The 22,975-nt window shown below is 35.3% G+C and overlaps 1 protein-coding gene across 1 annotated transcript in view; it reads right to left on the bottom strand.

The window, feature by feature from the left end:
- LOC125680674 (multiple epidermal growth factor-like domains protein 8) overlaps positions 1-22,975 on the bottom strand; it is a 112,952-nt gene that overhangs the window by 30,561 nt on the left and 59,416 nt on the right. Inside the window, exons 12-21 of the mRNA XM_048920372.2 lie at positions 18,517-18,788; positions 16,582-16,819; positions 13,321-13,541; positions 12,348-12,489; positions 11,048-11,240; positions 9,401-9,557; positions 8,325-8,348; positions 4,678-4,820; positions 477-745; positions 139-283 (exon numbers count right to left, since the gene is read on the bottom strand). Of these exons, the coding sequence (XP_048776329.2) occupies positions 139-283; positions 477-745; positions 4,678-4,820; positions 8,325-8,348; positions 9,401-9,557; positions 11,048-11,240; positions 12,348-12,489; positions 13,321-13,541; positions 16,582-16,819; positions 18,517-18,788 (1,804 nt within the window). The remainder of the gene's footprint in view (positions 1-138; positions 284-476; positions 746-4,677; positions 4,821-8,324; positions 8,349-9,400; positions 9,558-11,047; positions 11,241-12,347; positions 12,490-13,320; positions 13,542-16,581; positions 16,820-18,516; positions 18,789-22,975) is intronic.

Here is a 22,975-nt window from a genome sequence, read left to right as displayed (position 1 = left end):
CTTTTATGGAAATTGAAATACATTTAAAATATAAATGTGAATCTCAGATCTCCACAAAATATAGTCAATATACAAATGAGGTTTTCTGCACATTGCATAGAAGTTTCCTTTACATTTTTGTAGGTACATCATAATTACATTTAGCTTAGTCCACATTCTTGGTCCAATAGAAAACTTCCAGAATTCATTGGTCGCTACATAGGCCCCAGAGGATGTTTTTACAACCCCTCCATACACGTAAATCTCTTTGTACACAGGACTGCAAACTGCTTGATGAAAAAATCTGCAAGAACAGCAAATGATAAATCTCCCCATTTCCCTTATTTCATGACTCAAAAATTTTTTTCTCTCTGAAATAACAGTAGTTCACATCTGAATTATTCAATATGTCTTAAACCTGCCATTTCAATTCCACAACTGATGATATTACAATGAATGTAGTGTTAAACGGATCTTGTGATCAAAGCAATCCATACCTCCCATCTGGATGGTCAGAAGTGATCGGCACAACTTGAGTCCATACATAGGTGGTTGGATTGTATGTCCAGATGTCATTCAGTGCTCCATGTTCCTGGGAGTAACCACCAAAAATGTAAAAGGAATCGGAGTTCTCACCACAGGAAGTGACACTGTGACCATAACGACCAGGGACACTTCCTGATTTCTCTTTGCTGACTGGCTTTAAAAAGTTCCATGGGAAAATGATCATGTCCAGATCAGACAGGCACACACAGGTTCCATGGGACTGAGAAATAAGAGCATGTTTCAATGAAATCTATGAACATTTTCCACAGTTTACTAATTTTTCTCAAGCACAAAGAGATGGCTCATGAATACAGAGCAAAAAGTCCATAAAATTATATCTATGTGAATGGCTATCTATCTCCTTGAGAAATTATCACAGAAATGATGAATTCTAATTATAGCCACACACCGAGCTACAGGACAGGATTTTCTCAATACAAGAACTTTACACTTTTTTAATTTCCTATATATTCCAGTGTAAAGCTCTGAACCACCCTAACCCAGAGAATCTCTGTTCAAACAAAACTCAGGTAATATACAATCAGGTTTGCATGCTTGCATCAGTTTTTTTCTTCTTTCCATCAAAAAACATTTCCTACATACATGCATTCAAATCTATATATATAATATATAAACTCTGAAACCCACTGTTGCCCTACAAAACTTGAACCAACAATGACATAGCTCTCAGTTTCTGATATTTTGACATTTGCGGATATGGTTACTGCAATACTTGTACTGGTATATGTATTAGTTTTGAACAACTGAATATAATTTTATAAGGATACCTGCATATGTCAATAAGAACAAATGTACTATAATTTTTCTTAGAAGAATGACATTTTATGTTTTACAATTGCCTCAAGGAAATTGATGTGGACCTTCAACTGACCATGCCCAGTGATGTTTTGTACAATGTATCAGTTTGGTTGATATAAATCAGAACAAGAGCAATGCTCATGCTACCAAATATGCCCGTCCAATATATACTCAGAAATTCAGCAGTAATCAAAGAAAAGATTAACATCCAAATAAACCATTCACGGGTCAAAAAATGGTTCTGACAGTGCTCTTTTGTCATTTTCTCTAATATCGAAGAGTAATAATAAAATGTTAGTTCTAAGAAGACTGTTAAACATCAAATTAAAGAAAGACTTCATATGAATAAAGTATACTTGAAGCAACATTATTACTTTACAGAAATATCCTTGGAATTAACACTCTGTGGAAAATGTACAGTAATCCCCCGCTACAATGCCCCCACAATAATGCCACTCCCACATATTACCAAAAATGTTCGAAGTCTCGTTTTCCATCTTAATTAAAACTCTGTTATATTACTATCCCCTGCATACTGCCAACATATTACAGGTACGATTAGGTCAACTACAATATCATTCTTATTAATTATCACCAATCATCATACCACCAGCCAGAAAATGGCAGGAAACAGTATCACGCAATTATTTGCTGTTAGTCATCCAGGAGAAGACGCACAAACAACCATCTAAGTTCAAATTTGATGTCTTTATAAAATCCGAATTTGGTAGATACACCAAAAAGTGTTACCTCAGATATAAAATAACTATTAGAAATCAAACTACAAATGCACTATATAGTGGATTGTTTTGACAAAATTAATGTACCAAATGTAATGCTATTTCCTTTAATACACTTTGATCCCTTAATGTGGCCCCAACCTACCCTGGGGACCAGAAATTGCACAAACTTGGATCTACTCTATGTCAGGAAGCTTTCAAAGAAATAATTGAGAAATAAGAACATGTTTCAATGAATTCTATGAATATCTTCCACAGTTTACTCATTTTTCTCAAGCACAAAGAGATGGCTCATGAATACAGAGCAAAAAGTCCATAAAAATATATTTACATGAATAACTATCTATTTCCTTGAGAAATTATCACAGAAATGAATTCTAATTATAGCTACACACTGAGCTACAGGACAGGATTTTCTCAATACAAGAAATTTACACTTTACTAAATTTCCTATATATTCCAATGTAAAGCTCTGAATCACCCTAACCCAGAGAATCTCTGTTCAAACAAAACTCAGGTAATATACAATCAGGTTTGCATGCTTGCACCAATTGTTTTTTTCTTTCCATCAAAAAACATTTTCTACATACATGCATTCAAATCTATATATAAACTCCAAAAATGTTCAAAGTCCCATTTTCCATCTTATTTAAAACTCTGTTATATTACTATCCCCTGCATACTGCCAACATATTACAGGTACGATTAGGTCAACTACAATATCATTCTTATTAATTATCACCAATCATCATACCACCAGCCAGAAAATGGCAGGAAACAGTATCACGCAATTATTTGCTGTTAGTCATCCAGGAGAAGACGCACAAACAACCATCTAAGTTCAAATTTGATGTCTTTATAAAATCCGAATTTGGTAGATACACCAAAAAGTGTTACCTCAGATATAAAATAACTATTAGAAATCAAACTACAAATGCACTATATAGTGGATTGTTTTGACAAAATAAGTGTACCAAATGTAATGCTATTTCCTTTAATACACTTTGATCCCTTAATGTGGCCTCAACCTACCCTGGGGACCAGGAATTGCACAAACTTGGATCAACTCTATGTCAGGAAGCATTCATGTAAATTTGAACTTTTCTGGCCCAGTAGTTTTCTGAGAAGAATTTTAGAGATTTTCCTACATACTCACAGGTAAAACTTTGCTCCCCTATTGAGGCCCCAACCTACCCCCGGGGGCCATGATTTGAACAAACTTGAATCTGCACTGTGTCAGGAAGTTTTTGATCTGCACTGTGAGAAAGCTTTCATGTAAATTTCTACTTTTCTGGCCCAGTGGTTCTTGTGAAGAAGATTTTGTATAAACTCGCATGCAAAACCTTGATTACCTATTGTGGCCCAAACCTACCTCCCAGGGGCTATGATTAAAAAAAACTTGAATCTGCTCTGTCAGGAAGCTTTCGGGTAAATTTCGACTTTCCTGGCCCAGTGGTTCTTGAGAAGAAGATTTTTATGATTGATTGTATATTGTTTAACGTCCCTCTCGAGAATATTTCACAAATATGGAGATGTCACCACTGCCAGTGAAGGGCTGCAAAATTTAGGCCTATGCTCGGCGCTTACGGCCTTTGAGCAGGGAGGGATCTTTATCGTGCCACACCTGCTGTCACACAGGACCTCGGTTTTTGCGGTCTCATCCGAAGGACCGCCCCATTTAGTCGCCTTCTACGACAAGCAAGGGTGTACTGAGGACCTATTCTAACCCAGATCCCAAGGGATTTTTTAAAGACTTTCCCTATATATTTGTATAAAAAACTTTGATCCCCTATTGTGGCCCCACACTACCTCCCGGAGTCATGATTTTTACAATCTTGAATCTCCACTATGTCAGGAAACTTTCATGTAAATTTCAGCTCTTCTGACCCAGTGCTTCTTGAGAAAAAGATTTTTAAATGACCCCACCCTATTTTTGTATTTTTGTGATTATCTCCCCTTTAAAGGGGGCATGTCCTTTCATTTGAACAAACTTAAAAGCCCTTCACCCAAGGATGCTTTTTGCCAAGTTTGGTTGAAATTGGCCCATTGGTTCTAGAGAAGAAGTCGAAAATGTGAAAAGTTTACAGACAGACGGACAGACGACAGCAATCAGAAAAGCTCACTTGAGCTTTCAGCTCAGGTGAGCTAATAATTTACCTTGTACGTGACATAAAATGATATATACTAATTCATGCACCAATATATTCCAACAGTTTCATACACTAGGAACATTCTAAGGCACATAGTTTGGCTATTGGTTTAATGAGATTTGAATTTCGATATTTGACCACACAATTGCGTACAAGTCCATCTCTTCCAACAATGACGTCTATAATGCGTCATTACGGCCACTGTCGTCTCGACTACAAGAACACCCCCATCCTGCATGTTCCGATTAGGTACTTAAATGTTAAAACTCTTAAAATCTCTTACATGTAGGTGTACAACGTCACAATGGAGGGATGATCAACAATTATCAGTTTTTATCATCCAATCCCTACAGGATCCTGTTGCAGTGAATTGAAATTAAACCACGAACACGTCTTAATGTTAATAATGATTAACACTTCATGGAAATTTATCACACACTCACCTTCGTATCACAGCCCACTGGGCACACCAGGAAGTGTTGTTTTGCATTGTAGTGGTTAGGGTCTGGCTGGCAGAGATTATTGACACAGATTTCTCCCTCCTTACAACTCAAGCACTGGTTGACAGCATAACTTAGGTTAAATCCTGTTCAAAGAGTTATTTGTCATAAAGGGTCCAATTTGGCTTCTCAAAATTGTAAATTTGGGTAAAATGTTTTGAGGTTTGAAATATACTTTTAAACATTTAATCTAGTGTGAAACACACACACACACACACTTTCATGAAATTTCTTGTCGGTTGGTACAAAAAAAGCATTTTATTGTCTACATTCATTCCTCATTGAATGTCACATTTAGTGCTTGTCTTTTTGTTTTTTGGGTTTTTTTAAATTTCAAAATAACCAGCACATTGGAGAACATAATTTGCTGTAAATTTTTAACAGTGATTTATCTTGAGAGATGTTTAGTAACAGTTACATTTCCAGTTTGCCTTAGATAATGCTTAACGCCAGTATACTTTTCATGAAGTATTGACATACTTAATGAAGTCTGCTGGTATGAAGCATAGGTGAAAATTCCTGATCTACTCTGTGCTCTAAGTTTGCAGAAAGGAAAATGGTACAAAAATGTAGCATTATTAAAAAAAAAATAAATAAATAAAAATCAAGGAAAAGTTATTATACATTTATGATGTCATAATTTAAAATTGTGTATTTTTCTATAAATAACACACCAAGAAGCTGTTCACTCTTTTATCAAATTAAAGTAATTTTCCCTGCTAACAAAATTGAAAGGCATACAAGATCACCACAATATTCAATCCTCTGCAAAGAAATGTTCGTATTCTTGATATCTAAATAATTCTCAGTTTAATATTCCCTCTCCTTTATTACTACATTGCACCCCAGGAGGACATGTGTACATGTTTAACTCCTACATGACTTTTGATTTAAATAATCTATCTGTGATATAGAAATGTTTGATTAGATAATGTATTTCATAGCATGACAATAGTATCTTATACCCAGTAAATATACATGTTTATACAATTCATACAGGTATTGTGCACATATTCACTCCCACACAATCGTGTTTGTTGCAAGGGTCAAATAAGGGAATCTTCCATATTCAAATCCAATAAACAATTATCATCTCCCATAAATTCTCTAAAAACTACAGGTGACTCTCGATGGCACGAACTTCAATGTCTTGAAGTTCTTGATCTCTCGAAGTGAAATCACAGTCCTGATTTTTTTCCCTATATAACTAGGCAAATTTACTCTCGATCTCTCAAAGTGAAATTTGGGTCCCGTAAAACATATTTCATTGTTTTCCACTTTCTATCTCTCAAATTGGTGGTAGCGTATACACACCATCACTCAGGCATACAATTCTTTCCACTTTGACCTTACTTGAACTACGGTTAATGCCTGGGGCTAGCTTGACCGTGTTCATTAGATTTTTATATAGGTGACACATTGCCTGTGTTTCCAAGTGGGGTAGATAGTTAATTGTTTAAATTAATTTCACTCTCCCCTTGCGCTTTGTTTTCGACATGTAATTCGACAATAGCCAAATTTACGACTTGTTTTAACTTGACAATGAGACAGCAATTTTGAAATATAATTCAAAATGCCAAGGAAACGTTATTTATGTGAATGTATGCTTTGTGTAATGTGACTGAAAATTGTGTGGATTGTGCTCTGCATAGTTAGTGACAGTGAAACTTCATTAATATGTACGAGAAATTTGATTTGTAAATTAATGTACACGTATGTCTACCTCAACATGAGAAATGAACAAATAAATACATCAATAAAAAAAAATAATTATCTATGGAAGACAAAGTTCCATGTTGTTGTCAAGCCAATTACCTAAAAATATGAAGGACAATGTGTAACAAGAAGCCCATGGGCCACATCACTCACCTGATTCACCTTGGCCCATATTCAAAGATTTTCCTACATATTTGCATGTAGAACTTTGACCCCTATTATGGCCCCAACTTACAACCGGGGGCCATGATTTTTACAAACTTAAAACTGCACTATGTTAGGAAGCTTTCATACAAATGTAAAGTTTTCTGGCCTAGTGGTTCTTGAGAAAATTTTCCCTATATATTTGTATGTAAAACTTTGACCCCCTATTGTGGCCCCACCCTACCCCCGGGGGCAGTGACATTAACAAACTTGAATCTGCATTATGTCAAGAAGCTTTTACATAAATGTAAACTTCTCTGGCCCAATGGTTCTTAAGAAGATTTCTAAAAAATTTCCCCATATTTCATATGGAAAACTTTGATCCCCTATTGTGGTCCCACCCTACCCCCGGGGGCCATGATTTTTACAAACTTGAATCTGCACTACATCAGGAAATTTCATGTAAATATAAAACTTTTCTGGCTCAGTGGTTCTTGAGATTGATTGATTGTATATTGTTTAACGTCCCTCTCGAGAATATTTCACAAATATGGAGACATATATTCACTGCCGGTGAAGGGCTGCAAAATTTAGGCCTATGCTCGGTGCTTATGGCCATTGAGCAGGGAGGGATCTTTATCGTGCTACACCTGCTGTGACATGGGACCTCGGTTTTTGCGGTCTCATCTGAAGGACCGCCCCATTTAGTCGCCTCTTACGACAAGCAGAGGGTACTGAGGACCTATTCTAACCCAGATCCCCACAGGTGTCTTGAGAAGAAGATTCTTAAATAACCCCACCCTTTTTTGCATTTATGTGATTATCTCCCCTTTGAAGGGGGAATGGCCCTTCATTTGAACAAACTTGAATCCTCTTCACCCAAGGAAGATTTTTTCTAAGTTTGGTTGAAATTGGTCCATTACTTTTGTAGAAGATGATTTTCCTACATTTCCCCTATTGTAGCCCCATCCTATCTCCAGGGGTCATGATCTGTCAGAACAAACTTGAACCTAATTTATACCAGGAAGCTTCCTGGAAAATCTTCACTCTTATGGCCCAATGGATCTTGAGAAAAAGACTTTTAAAGATTTTCCCCTATATATTCACATATAAAAAAATTTATCCCCTATTGTGGCCCCACCCTACCCCTCGTGGGTCATGATTTTAACAAACTTGAATCTCCACTTTGTCGAGAAGCTTTCACGTAAATGTCAGCTTTTCTGGCCCAGAGGTTCTTGAGAAGAAGATTCTTAAATAATCCCACCCTATTTTTGCATATTTGTGATTATCTCTCCTTTGAAGGGGCATGGCCCTTCACTAGAAAAAAACAACATGAATCCCCTTCTCCCAAGGATGACTTGTACCAAGTTTGGTTGAAATTGACCCAGTGGTTTTGGAGAAAAAGTCGAGAGTATGAAAAGTTTACAAACAGACTGACAGATGACGGACAACGGGTGATCAGAATAGCTCATTTGAGCTGTCATCTCAGGTAAGCTAAAAACAATGCCAGGATATTGTAAATATGCACTCCTGTTGCTATAAAATCTGAACCATAATGGTTGGACTTTTAATATCAGGATTAGACTCGACCTTCTATCTTTAGAACTCTCAATCACTTAAAGTTTTATCAAGGTCCCTTGAACTTGGGAGTTATCGAGAGTCACCTGTATCATCATATTTATGAGTTCTCTCTTTATTACTAAAATGAAACAGTTAATATATTATAATACCTCTTTGGTCTTCTGATAAATCATCTGAAAGGTTAAAATAAAACAAGAAACATTAAAAGCTATAGCTTCCTAAAGAATTGCAACTTCATCAATGGCATTATAAATATATATCACATACATTGATAAAACAGAGCATTTCTAAATTTACTACAGAAGAAAAAATGGCTTTTGATGATTTAATATCAGAGAAAAAAAATAAAGGGAAAAAACCCACTCCGTTTTTCAATTTACTGATACCACCTTCACACTCACGGATTTTTCTTACGAGTCCTTACGGATCTCCGACTTGTAGTCAATCGCAAGCATTCGTAAATCACTCGTCGGTATCCGTTAATAACTTGTCACAACCCGCACACACTCATAAGGATCCATGAAAGTAGGGGCAAACTTTTTTGACAGGTCAAAAAAATTTTCACGATTGTCCATGGATTTCATTTTCCATAAATAACCCGTAAATAACTTGTAACAATCTGTAAGTATCATAAACTGATTGCAAGAACACGTAAACTGCTCGTAAGAATCCGTAAAACACTCGTGATTTTTTTTTAACGAATCTTTGCGGTTAGTTTACGATATGTTACGGATAGTTTACGAGATGTTTACGGATTATTATGAATCCCTAAGTGATATTTACGATTTCATTCACGTTGGGTTACAATCGCTTTATGGATTGTTCAGAGTCATTACGAGCGCTTTAAGTATAGACACGATTACTTTACGAGTACATACTTAAACTTTACGATTAATACCACCTTCACATTCACGGAGTTTTCTTACGAGTTCTTACTGATCTCCGACTCGTAGTCAATTGCAAGCATTTGTAAATCACTCGTCGGTATCCATGTCTAAATCGTAACAATCTGTGTACTTTTACGGATTTGTGGAATATGTAAGGATCCGTAAGAAAAATCCGTGAATAAAATTAGATGGAGCAAATATTTTCCCTTTAATATATATTATTTCCCTGTTATGCAATGATTAAATCAGAAGGCATTTATTTGATTTTGACATTAATTTCACAAGCAGAAAATTTTCAGCTACATGTAATACTGCTTGTAGGTTATTTTGAAATTTACCCAAGTCTATTTCATAGTAGACCGTGACTGTTCCAGTATTTGTTTGGAAAGACTCATTATAATTCTGCTCAAAGCCACAGAATGTTCCCAGGAGACGACTCTCGGTGGTATTCCCAGAAATAAAGGTGGGAACTCCATCAAACACCATCACATGATTCTGTAAAAGACATAGGTGCTAATAATAATCTTGATGAATGACATCATACAATAGCACCTGTTGCTGTAAATGAAATGACAACACACATTCTGAAAGTATTGCATAAGCAATGTATGTCCCCTACCAATGCCACCATTAATTGACAGATGTAATATTTGAGAAAATGTACATTTCATCTGTTTGACTTTGAGCTGTGACCTAAAACATTGTTACTAAGTTACGATGTTTACCAGTATCAAATCAGTTGGATTTTTCATAGTTCATAAGTTGACACATGTAGTTTTTATCAGGGATAAAATAGTCTTATTTAGAGGTCTATAATCTTTAAATCAAATTCATAAACATGTAGCATCCTAAACTTCACATAGTAAATTTGATAATTATAAAAACAACCCAAAAATTTGGTACTCCATCGTCATGGGATGTACCATTTGTCTAGTTTTGATGCAGTTCAAAATGTAGCAAATCTGCAAAAAATATTTGGGGGAAATAATCGTGCATATGGAACACCAAACAACACACTGATAAAACATTCATATCTGCATTTTAATTACTTATAAAGGACTTCTGAACCCTGTTTGTAATACTACTTACTATAATTGTCCAATCTAATTTTTAAAAAATTAGATCCTTTGATCTGCTCACGTATATCGCAAAGGATATAATTTTAATTAGATTGTCAACTGTCTGAATACCTGCGATTTTTGTTGGATTGCAGGAATGCGGCTGGTAAATTGAGTACTGCTGACTTATCAGACTTCACTCACTGACTACTGAAGAAAACCTCGCGAGATTAACAGATTTGATATATATTGTCATTGATATGTTCCTTTTGCAATTAATGAGCTTGAAATGTTAAATCAAAGTTTCATCAACTGCCTCTATTCAGATGTCCTACTTTTACAGCCTTTCCATCAGAACACGATCCCGATGAATATAAAAACGTAACAATATAAAAATTAATTTCTTTCATACCTGTCTATCAAATGTTACGAAATTTGAACTTGATTTGTAGTTTGCCACTCTGAAACTACACTGTAAGTTTCAAATAAATCCTCGCAATCATAATGGAAAAAGCCTGCCAAAAACCAATGGGACAGACTGACTGACAACAGACATAGGAATGGACAAATACAAAAGAAACCTAGTCTCTTTCAATTCCACAAACCAGTAGGGGACCAATTAGCATGCACATTACTGAAGTGTGGTGAAATAAGATTTAGAAGTGGTTTCATATAAGTCTTATTGTCTCCATGTTAATGAAATATGTATGTTTGCTTCATAAATAATTTAATTTTCCTTGTAACATGCACTTTGATTGACTGAGCACGCTGAAAAAAATTTGTTTATATTGTATAAATGTAACTCGGTATGGGGACACACCCCCTTGACAACCAAGATGGCACTAAGATATATATACAAGTACTTGTACATGTTGATGTGGTAAATCATCTCTAGTGAAAAACACATTTTTCCATGGATTCCTTTACCTTCCTACACAATGTGGAGATGCCATCCACAGTGACTGTGAAGCTGGACCCTGTGTTTGGAGAGTTGATGATCCAGAGGCAATGTACATTCTTGTTCTGTGATGAGGGCCTGGGCAACTGCAAACCAAGTGATCCTTTGGCTTGCTCCAAGACAATTCTCCCTTTACAAGCTCTGTAGCATTTCCCTCCATCTCTATTTGATACATAAGATAATTATCACAGTAAAAACTAGAGCAATGCTAAAGCAGGAAGCAGGTCTTCTGTTTGATATACATACTCTCTGAGAGAGAGAGAGAGAGAGAGAGAGAGAGAGCATATGATCAGTGCATTTCAAAAGTTCAGTAGTTCAAATGCAGCGATGTAAATCTGTGAAATATTTTTCCTCTTTGTATGGCCAAGTCCATGTGTGGCAAATTTGTGACCATGCCATGACCTTCTTGGAATATGGAATTGCTTTAAAGGGGACCGTCAATACAAAAAATTAGCTATTCAGTAATGTTTAACAAAATGTTCTATATCGCTTTGAAAATTTATGAATTTAGTTCTTCAAGAGTCCTTGATTCACTAGGAACAGCAACTTTTGCAGTACTTTACACAGAATTATCATTCCTCTCATGTAACTGGCAACTTTAATGAAATTATTAATGTAAAAAGACTTAACATTATGATTCATAGGGAAAATTGATCTCTAATGAATCTCTGTAAGAAAGGAAAATGACATCAAGGAGTGCTATAATTTTTAAGCAAAAGTTGAAATTCTTGCAATAGTTATATATAGATAATGTGATGTATCAACAGCATTTTTAAAGATATATAACATATCAGGAAGTTGTGTGTACTCTCTAATCAAATTTAAAAGTCATTACACAGGGCCAAAACAGGTCCATACCACACATAGTCTGTTTACAATACATTCCTATGTAAAACTTTAAACCCTACTGTAGCCCTGCTATGGTCACGGGGCCACGGTTTGAACATACAACACAGTACAATTTTCATTATAAAACGACACTTTCATGCAAGTGTTCGATTTTGTCATAGAACGAGTGGATCTTTGAGAGGTAGATTATTTCAACAACCAATCATATTTCTTTCACTGTCTTGATAATTTCTCCATGCAAGTTTATGCCAAATTTGGTTGCAATTGCCCAGTGGTTCTCGAATAAAAAAAAGACCAAACAGTGAAAAGTTTACAGACAAAGATGATAAACAAACACTGATAAGAAAGATGCACTTCAGCTCAGGTTTGTTAAATATTAAATCTTTACTTAAGTGACCTATCCTGGGAAACAATACTTACTCAGGTGAGCCATAGTGGCCTGAGGAGCAGTGCTGACACACCAGTCCCTGTGTATTCCCTGTACAGTAGCATTCTCCTGTGATATTGTTACAAATACCCTTAGAAATGTCTCCATGATCATTACAGCTACACTTGTGACAGCCTGAAATCAGAATATCAAAATAGAGTACTGTTTACAGTTTAATATAGTAGAGAAGTTTACAGCTTCATAAAGTAAAGTAGTTTACAGCTTCATAAAGTAGAGAAGTTTATAGTTTCATAAAGTAGAGAAGTTTATAGTTTCATAAAGTAGAGAAGTTTACAGCTTCATAAAGTAAAGTAGTTTACAGCTTCACAAAGTAGAGAAGTTTACAGCTTCATAAAGTAGAGAAGTTTACAGCTTCACAAAGTAGAATGGAATGGTTATAGCTTCATAAAGTGAAGTAGTTTACAGCTTCATAAAGTAGTCTAAAAGTACTGATTACTGTTTTAAAAATAATCTTTCCTACTGATTTTTACTGCTTTTAATCTAAATCTATTTTCAAGGAATGTTGTATTTGTGATGTCTCTATATGAATGGAAAATTCTTGAATAGGATGTGAAACAACCAATATGAAACATCATTCACAGCTTTTGTGTTCACATCTACAAAATGTTACAGGTAGGCTATGTTACAATTCTGTAATGTTGGTATAAATAAGTACTATTGTAGTTGCTATGCATTTAATGTAGTATGTATATCATCATCAAATATTATATTGATATTTCATATTCATCATTGTGATTTTATTTGTGCTGAGTATGTGTATTGCTACATAAATCGAAGGTACTAGTCATCAACTTACTCAGTCCTATGTATGCCGAGAAGTGTAAATGGGGCAAACTATTGTTGTGTAACAATTGTTTGACAAATAAAAATATTAACACACTATAATGATCCTTTTTAAGTCAGTCTACAGCTTTATGAAGTCCTACTTCTTTCAAAAATCTTTACCTTCAGCTGGGTTACCATAGTAACCAAACTGACAATTTTCACAGAACTGGCCATCAGTGAAGTCCTGGCACTTGTCACACTTGCCCACCCCTTCCTTACAGGTGCTGTGAAAGTTACAACCACAATTGATACTGCAGTCCACTCCTGTCCATCCAAGATCACAGACACACTGGTAATTTGGATCCCCTGAGCATGTGCCATTTACACAATCATGAAAACATCTGCAAAGAGAGACAAGCATAATGAATAAACAGGAAAAATTTCTACTACTAAAGTATTAACTAGAAGTCTCTGTCAAAACTGTAGCTATTAACTAGAAGTCTCTGTCAAAACTGTAGCTATTAACTAGGAGTGTCTGTCAAAACTGTAGCTATTAACTGGGAGTGTCTGTCAAAACTAGCTATTAACTAGAAGTCTGTCAAAACTGTAGCTATTAACTGGGAGTGTCTGTCAAAACTAGTTATTAACTAGAAGTCTCTGTTAAAACTGTAGCTATTAACTAGGAGTCTCTATCAAAACTAGCTATTAACTAGAAGTCTGTCAAAACTGTAGCTATTAACTGGGAGTGTCTGTCAAAACTGTAGCTATTAACTAGGAGTGTCTGTCAAAACTGTAGCTATTAACTAGAAGTCTCTGTTAAAACTGTAGCTATTTACTAGAAGTCTGTCAAAACTGTAGCTATTAACTGGGAGTGTCTGTCAAAACTGTAGCTATTAACTAGGAGTGTCTGTCAAAACTGTAGCTATTTACTAGAAGTCTGTCAAAACTGTAGCTATTTACTAGAAGTCTGTCAAAACTGTAGCTATTTACTAGAAGTCTGTCAAAACTGTAGCTATTAATTAGGAGTGTGTCAAAACTAGCTATTAACTAGAAGTTTCTGTCAAAACTGTAGCTATTTACTAGAAGTCTGTCAAAACTGTAGCTATTAACTAGGAGTGTCTGTCAAAACTGTAGCTATTAACTAGAAGTCTGTCAAAAATGTAGCTATTAACTAGGAGTCTGTTAAAACTGTAGCTATTAACTAGAAGTCTGTCAAAACTGTAGCTATTAATTAGGAGTCTGTCAAAACTAGCTATTAACTAGAAGTCTCAGTCAAAACTAGCTATTAACTAGAAGTCTCTGTCAAAACTGTAGCTATCAAATAGAAGTCTCTGTCAAAACTGTAGCTATGAACTAGAAGTCTCTGTCAAAAATGTAGCTATTAACTAGAAGTCTCTGTCAAAACTGTAGCTATTAACTAGAAGTCCCAGCTTGTCAAAACTGTAGCTCTACTAGGTGAGGCCTTACATAAACTGAAAAAAGCAAAAGAACCAGACAGATATACATGATGATTCCTATATACCACCATAGATCTGATATCAGGTGCTTTCAATATATACAGGTGACTCTCAAAGTGAAATCACAGTCCCATGGTCGTAGTGTATACACACCATCAATCAAGGGTATAGCCTGTCCATGTTCATTATGTATTTATATAGGTGACACATCCCCATTTTGGGGTAGATAGTTAATTGATTAATTGATCCACTTCAACATTGCACCTGTGTTTTGTTTTTGTTATGTATAATCTGACTATAAATAAATTTTTTTTATTTGTTTTGACTTGAAAATGAGACAGTAATTTTGAAAAAATAATATAGAGACATGCCAATGAAGCTTCGTTAGCTATAAGAATTTGCACTTCGCGACAAAACATTGTGACAATGATGCTCCTTGTAGTTGGTGATCGAAGCTTCGTTAGCTGTAAGAAATTTGACTTGTAAATATGTACATGTACGACTATTCTAGCACGAAAAAAGTACAATATTAAAACACATAAACTTTTAAAAAATCTTTTTTATTTATCTATGCAAGATGATTATGTTGTTGAGAATCAAAAATTAAGTCAATGACCTAAATATTCTGTAGATTCCTTATTTTACGTGAGCACCTAATATGGCGAAATGACTGATATGTAGCGTGAACATGAATTTGTGTGTCGACAGTTAATCAAGGGTTCTTACATATATTTTAGCAACAGAAAATTATAAGTGAATAATTTTACTTCACGAGTGATGCCTCTCGTGAAATTACAAGATTATGATAAATTTCTCGCGTGTATTTAGGAATCTACAGCATGAGGGAAAACATGTAAAAACTATTCCAGGATATTGTAAATATGTAATCAGAGCACTATAAAATCTGAACCATAATGGTCAAACCATAAATTTCTGGATTTGACTCAACATTTCATCTCTTGAGCTCTTGATCTCTCGAAATTTTAAATTATCAAGATCTCTTGAACTTGCATGGAGTTATCGAGAGGCACCTGTACCTAGTGTGCTTGATGTTCAGGAGTGAATAAGATATTGTTAACAATGAATTTTCATTATGATAATCATAGCCCCACCCTGGGTCATGAATTCCCCACTTCTGGAAGAAGCCTCCAAACAAATTAAATGTTGAGAAGTTGAGAATATTTTAAAACAAGTCATGCATTTTCATTACACGAGTCATTAAGAATCGTATTTCAGCAACAAAGCCCCTGACCCCAGACCATGATTTACACAACTGAGATAGACACAGGCATGCCCATAATTATCATGCATTTTCATTTGCTGTCTGATGTCCAGAAGATTACAAAGAAATAATGTATTTCTATCATAAATCCCCATCCTAGCACCGAAACCCCCAAACCAGGGGCCACAAATTTCACAATTTTGGTTTAAGCTTCTTTGCCCATTATACTATCCACAATGTTGGTCTGCTAGATGTCCAGGAGAAAAGAGGAAAAATTTCAAAGATTTCATAATCTTTGAGGATTTTGGCCCCCACCCCCTCTATTCAAAAGGGTGAGGGACTACCAAATTTACAGTTTTTAACCACACAGATGCTTCATACTAAACTTGGTACTTGAACCTACTCTACATAAAATGCTTGCATATCAATTCGACAAATTGATCCCTTACGGTTCTTGAAATTTTGAGCTAAATTCTAGGTTCACTCTGGCCCAAAGGATCATGTTTTGTATTAACTTGAATCTTCATTTTCATTAACATCAAGTGGTAGTGACATTTAGAGCAATTTCAATGTCGTCTGGGACAGAAGAAATATAAACAGTTAAATTCTAAGGATCTTCAAGGTATCTTTCTGAAAAATTTTGCATATCATCTAAGTACATACACGAGGCCAACTTGGTGTGAATTCAACAAAGGTGCATTAAACAGACCCAGTCCATGAACCCTTGTTCAGAGCACACCTAGTACAAATTCGACCACATACGTGAGTTGGCAGTGTGTTCCGTTTCCGATGTACCCCCTCTCACACAAACATTCGTACGAGTCTTCTGGTCCCTTTGTGTTGATGCATTCTGCTTTCTCGTGACATTTATGCAGACCAAGCCGACATTCATCAACGTCTAGACAATCATCATACGTCCAATTCGTTTGGCCACTGAACGTCTGGTTTGTAATTTTGGTATGAGAACTTATGATAGCTTCACATGATCCCTCAGAGGGTCCTGGAAAAATAATGCATGGATATCCATAATTTTACCCTCAAATATTCTAGATTAATATTCATGATTGACGAAGAAATATATTATTTCTTGTTTTGCATTTACTGCAGTAAAGGAAATACTGAATTTTGTTTTCCCCGATCGCAAGCGACTGCTTAGATCAGGTTTTTCATTTGAAACCCCGATCACTGAGACCTGTTACTTCTACTGAGAATGAACTCACACTTGAAATTAGGCCTTAGTTTCTAGAATGAGTCTGTTCCCTGTTACTTGAACTATAAGCAAAATGTCCGTAAATACAGTACCTGTATTTCTTCCCATTACTGGGGAATAACACATCCTTATAAATTTTTCTAACAATTAAAAGTACACCACTGATGAGGCGATAAAATCAGATATTTTTCGTTTTTATATAGGTTTTCACCCATCTGGTTTACTAAGGGGGCAAGATATTACACTGACAATCCATAGGAGATGTATCCAAGTTTAGAGGGGTTTTCATTAAAATTGCACATGTTTTTGCTACATAATGTGAAATTCTAAATTTCCAACACCATAACATCATTACACACACCTTATATTTTTCATTCTTGACAATTTTCAAACTGATAGGCGTGTTCTTTCTCCTTATAATCCTGTATGTCAGTTTTATAGAATCAAATCTAACTACACATAAACAGTCATTCTAATCACTATGCAGCCTATCTGTATACACATTTTTAAAACAAAATTCTAATGTTTTAAGTTTTAATCAACCCACACATATCAATAACATTAAAGAAGATATTATTTACAAAATGTAAGTGTTTTACACATATGCACTAAAAATGCCAAGTTTGGTATCACCCTGGAGTCAGAAGCCCTACCCCGGGGATCATGAAATTTAAAATTTTGGTAGAGGTCTTCCTGCTATACATCACTATGCATTTAGTTTTTCTTAAAAATATGCCGTTGAAGATAAGATTTTTGAAAATTGGTAAATTTTTGCCCAACCCCACAAGCCCCAGGGGTGCAGGAGTCCTGAAAATGTCCCCCTTATCCAAAAGATGCTTCATACCAAATGTGAAAAGAATTGGAACAGTAGTTATCAAGAAGTTAAAAATGTTCAAGTGTTAACACATTTAATTAATGACCATTTTGGCCCCACCCTAATACAAAAACCACTACCCCTAGGATCATAAAATTTACAATTTGGTAAAGGGCTACCTGTTCATTCTAAATATCTATTTAGTTTCAATTTAATATCAATAACATTAAAGACAATGCTTTTTAAAATGTTTTACACAATGCATAAATAATATATACCAAGTTATCTATTCCTTATATTGACACTATGAATTGAGGACTGCAACATGTTGTGCGCCCCCTGCATTGTGAAAAATGTATCCAATTGTTAACACACAGTGAAAGATGCAGTCAGATAGCAATAGGTGACCTAAATGACTCAGGTGACCTAAAATTTCCAAGTCACATCACTCTGCAAGGACAAAGCTAATAAATCTAAAAATCTAAAGATCTCCTCTGCCTAATCCAAGTATTATGTAAAAAACCTATAAAAATCTTCGAAGAAAACTAAGCTATCGAATGCCATAGAAAGTACGAACGGACCAAGTAATTACTATAAGGCATACACCATATGACGGGGCCCTAATCCTCTAATTTTGACAAAATTTTTAAAGTTTCACCTTATCAAATCTTACCTGGAAACCCCCCTGCCACACACTTCCCAATCTTTGGGTTGTCAGAGTCCCCACACCAGCCACAGCCGAACCGCTCCAGACAGGAAGTACAGTTTGGCCGGGCAGCACAGTCCAGACATGAGTGGGTCTGTTTGCCATCAAAGTCCACCCAGTCCTGGCATTTGCCATGAATGAAGTGGGAGCTATAGTGATTGAATGGGAAGCAGGTCTGGGTTGTTTCACACCAAAAACACTCGTTCAGTTCAGCAATGCATGTGGAGCAGTTCTTTTTTCTGGTGAAGTACAAAATAGGTTGTTAATTTTCTCCCTTCCACATTTTCAGTGATATAAGGCTCTCCAAATGAATACTGTAGATTTATTTCATGGAGCCAGGAGAAACAATAGTCATATATTACGTCGATTTGTGGTGAAAATCAAAACTCATTTTAGATGTCAGTGAGCTGCCATTTTGTCACCAAAACTTTAATTCAATGGAAATTGTTCTACCTTATATATTTCAATAATAACACCAGTATTTAGTCATTTCAAACACTTTTTAATCCTCAAAGCAGGCATATGAATGTGTAATTTTGGCGGTTAAATAATTATTGTCTTGCAAGACAATAATTCTTCCCTATAAATTTCTTTATACTAAAAGCAGTTATCTAACATAGTTTCATATAGTTTTTCTTGCTTTTGTACAAAATAAATGTTTTATTAGTCATCAATATATATTCCTATGCCATTGAGAGATTTTGAGAAAAAAAAGGTTGCCATCACTTTCACAGCTAATGCCCATTTAAACAAGAGATGTTTGTAAAACACATATGCCCCCCATGGTGCAAAATTGAAAAGAGTTATACACACACATCATTTAATTGATAGTAATATCATCAATTCAAAATATTGAGCAGACAATATCTTCCTATGTCAAGAGTGAATTTACCATGTGACCTAAAAATCAATAGGGGTCATCTACTCTTTATGCTGTACCAGTGTACCAAGTTTGGTGTCAATCAAGCAAATAATTCTTAAAATATAGGAGACTATATATTACTATGTCCAGTTCAACTATTGACTTTTGACCACAAAATCAATACGGGTCATCTTCTCCTGAAGATGTACCAGTGTACTAAGTTTGATGTTTGTCAAGCAAAAAGTTATCAAGATATTGAGTGGACAGTATATTATATGTCCAGTTTTACCCTTGACCTTTGACCATGTGACCTCAAAATCAATAGGAGTCATCTTCTCCTGAATACACACCAGTGTACTAAGTTTGATGTCTGTCAAGTAAAGGGTTCTCAAGATATTGAGTGGACAGTATATTCCAATGTCCAGGTTAACCCTTGACCTTTAAACATGTGACCTCAAAATCAATAGGGATCATCTCCTGAGGATGTACCAGTGTACCAAGTTTGATGTCTGTCAAGCAAAGGGTTCTCAAGATATTGAGCGGACAGTATATTCCAATGTCCAGTTTTACCTTTGATCTTTGACCATGTGACATCAAAATCAATAGGGGTCATCTTCTCCTGAAGAAGTACCAGTGTACCATGTTTGATGTCTGTCAAGCAAAGGGTTCTCAAGATATTGAGCAGGCAATATATTCCAATGTCCAGTTTGACCCTTGACCTTTGAACATGTGACCTCAAAATCAATAGGGGTCATCTTCTCCTGAAGATGTAACAGTGTACCAAGTTTGATGTCTGTCAAGAAAAGGGTTCTCAAGATACTGAGCAGACAGTATATTCCCATGTCTAGTTTGACCCTTGACCTTTGACCATGTGACCTCAAAATCATTAGGAGTCATCTTCTGAAGATATACCAGTGTACAAAGTTTGATGTCTGTCAAGCAAAGGGTTCTCAAGATATTGAGCGGACATTATATCACTATGACCATTTTGACCCTTGGCCTTTGACCATGTGACCTCAAAATCTATAGGAGTCATCTTCTCCTGAAGATGTACCAGTGTACCAAGTTTGATGTCTGTCAAGCAAAGGGTTCTCAAGATATTGAACGGACAGTATATTCCTATGTCCATTTTGACCCTTGACCTTTGACCATGTAACCTCAAAATCAATAGGGGTCATCTTCTTCTGAAAATGTACTGGTGTACCAAGTTTGATGTCTGTCAAACAAAGGGTTCTCTAGACATTGAATGGTCAGTATATTCCTATGCCCAGTTTGATCTTTGACCATATGACCTCAAAATCAATAGGGGTCATCTACTCCTTAGGATGTACCAGTGTACCATGTTTGATGTCTTTCAAGCAAAGGATTCTCAAGATATTGAGCGGACATTATATTCCTATATCCAGAGTAGATTGACCCTTGACCTTTGGACCTGAAAAACAATAGGGGTCCTCTTCTACTCATAACTAACCAACATATGAAATATCATTATCATCAAGGGAATGGTTCTCAAGATATTGAGCAGACAACATGTGGTCTACCGACTGACAGGTGCAAACCAATATGCCCCCTCTTCTTTGAAGGGGGGGGGGGGGGGGGGGAGGTATAATTAGAGCACAAGTAAAAAATAGAAAAAAAGAAGATCTTTCCAGCATGAAAGACAGTGATGAGTCACAACTAATATTTCATACTATATTTAAATTTTACATACTATTGGAAATCTGGAAGTTTTTGAATAAACCTATTGTTATGAAATAGGGTCAAAATTCTACAGATTTTTTTTTGTGTATCAAAATTTTGTAAATCAACTTCGTTAGTATAAGACATAACAGGGAATTTCTATCCTTATATTCATGAAGAAAACGTTCCTCAGGCTGGTAAACTTGAATGTGTTTAACAACAGAAAGAAATGTTGGCAGCTACAGTAAAACATACACACTATGTCCCAATGGACTTTGCTACTTTTCCTAGGATCAAAGCTGAGTTGCACGACAAAAAATTCTATGAATTCAGTAAAATGAAGCATGTTACTTTAAGAATTGTAAGATCCCTGGATAGCAACTAGTGCAAAAATGTAAATAAAAACTGGGTGGCTAGGCACAAAAAATGTGTCCGTTTATACGGAGAATATTTTGTCAAAATCAGCAAGCATCAAGCATTTCATGAAAAGTCAAAAAAAAATTGTTTTTCAAAAGCAGCTGATATATATTTGATTCTATCCCACTTAACACAAAAACAAACCTAAAAATGATTTAGGATGCATTATAAGGACATTAATTTCCTTAGCAACAGGTGCACAAATTCTTGTGAAAACCAACGATTTTTAGCTATTTTAGGGGGATATATTTCCTGTAAGTAAATATTTCAAGTTATTTTCTCTACTTGATTTAGTTCCAAAATGGTTTTACCCATTTTTAAAAAATAACAAATGCTCAATTTTTTAAGGGAAATTGTTGCCATGCCAACAGATAAAAACAAGAATTTTAACACTTACTGGTCTTCAAAAATAGCAGAAGTTTATTGCTACATAATTGAATTCTACAACCGCCTTTGAAAAAATGAAATCTATATTCATGTTAGGGGTCATCTATATATCATATTCAGTCTGTAAAATAAAATTGGTTGGTAACTTTTAAGTACAGAAAAGTTATAGTGTTCAGATGTACCGGTATGTAAAGTTTGCATTTCAAAGCATTAAATTGGGATGAGGGGAAAACTGATTAATTACAAAATTTATAAGAATATACAGTAAAATATCTCTATCTTGAAGTCCGAGGGACCTCGAAAAAACTTCGAGATATCCGGGGGTTCGAGATATCCAAAATCGATCTTGAATATTTATTTTTGAAGGAGGATATATGATGCATAGTATGGGATTTGCATTATAAACAAAAACCCCGTTGTCGTTTTTTATAGTTTAGTACAAGTTAATAAATTAATATTGTGGAATTTCAAGGACAAACCTTTCGTTTTTTAACATATATAAACATCCAATTGAATTCACAGTGTTTCAAAATTAAGATTATCTTGCCTGTATGCTTACTTTAAGTTTACTGATGTCCAGGCTCGACTGGGATGTAGTTATTGGCAACTTATTGCGTTGTAATGAAAGAACCTATCGCGTAAGAAACCAAAAAAAAAAGACGGATTTAAAAAAAAAAAAAAAAAAAAAAATTATTTTAAATGTTTATTAAAAAAAAATTCGTATTTTCTTTTTATTAGGTTTAATGATGAAGCGTGTATTATTAAATGCATTATCGTTATTAAGAGCATTACCTTCAAGCGTACTTCGACGATTTTTTTTGCATTTATCTAACCCACGTGTTAATGATAGAGCATGTATCATTCAAAACACCATCCCTGAAATCGGGTGTGTTACTTCCTAATTGGCGGTGAACTTTAGCCGTAATGTTGAAAGGCTTCACTAATCACTCAAGCTGTTGAACAATTTATTGCAACCTGGGTCTACTTGGAAAAGGCGAGCGTGTATTAGCGGTCATTAATTATAATTGATGTAGCTGCGGGTGTGAATGTGTGACTGAACGAAGCCAGGTATGGTAAGCA

The sequence above is a fragment of the Ostrea edulis genome, chromosome 2, assembly GCF_947568905.1.
Source record: "Ostrea edulis chromosome 2, xbOstEdul1.1, whole genome shotgun sequence".
NCBI lineage: Eukaryota > Metazoa > Mollusca > Bivalvia > Ostreida > Ostreidae > Ostrea > Ostrea edulis.
Note: the sequence above shows the minus strand (reverse complement) of the source record. Positions and strands in the feature narration are given on the sequence as shown.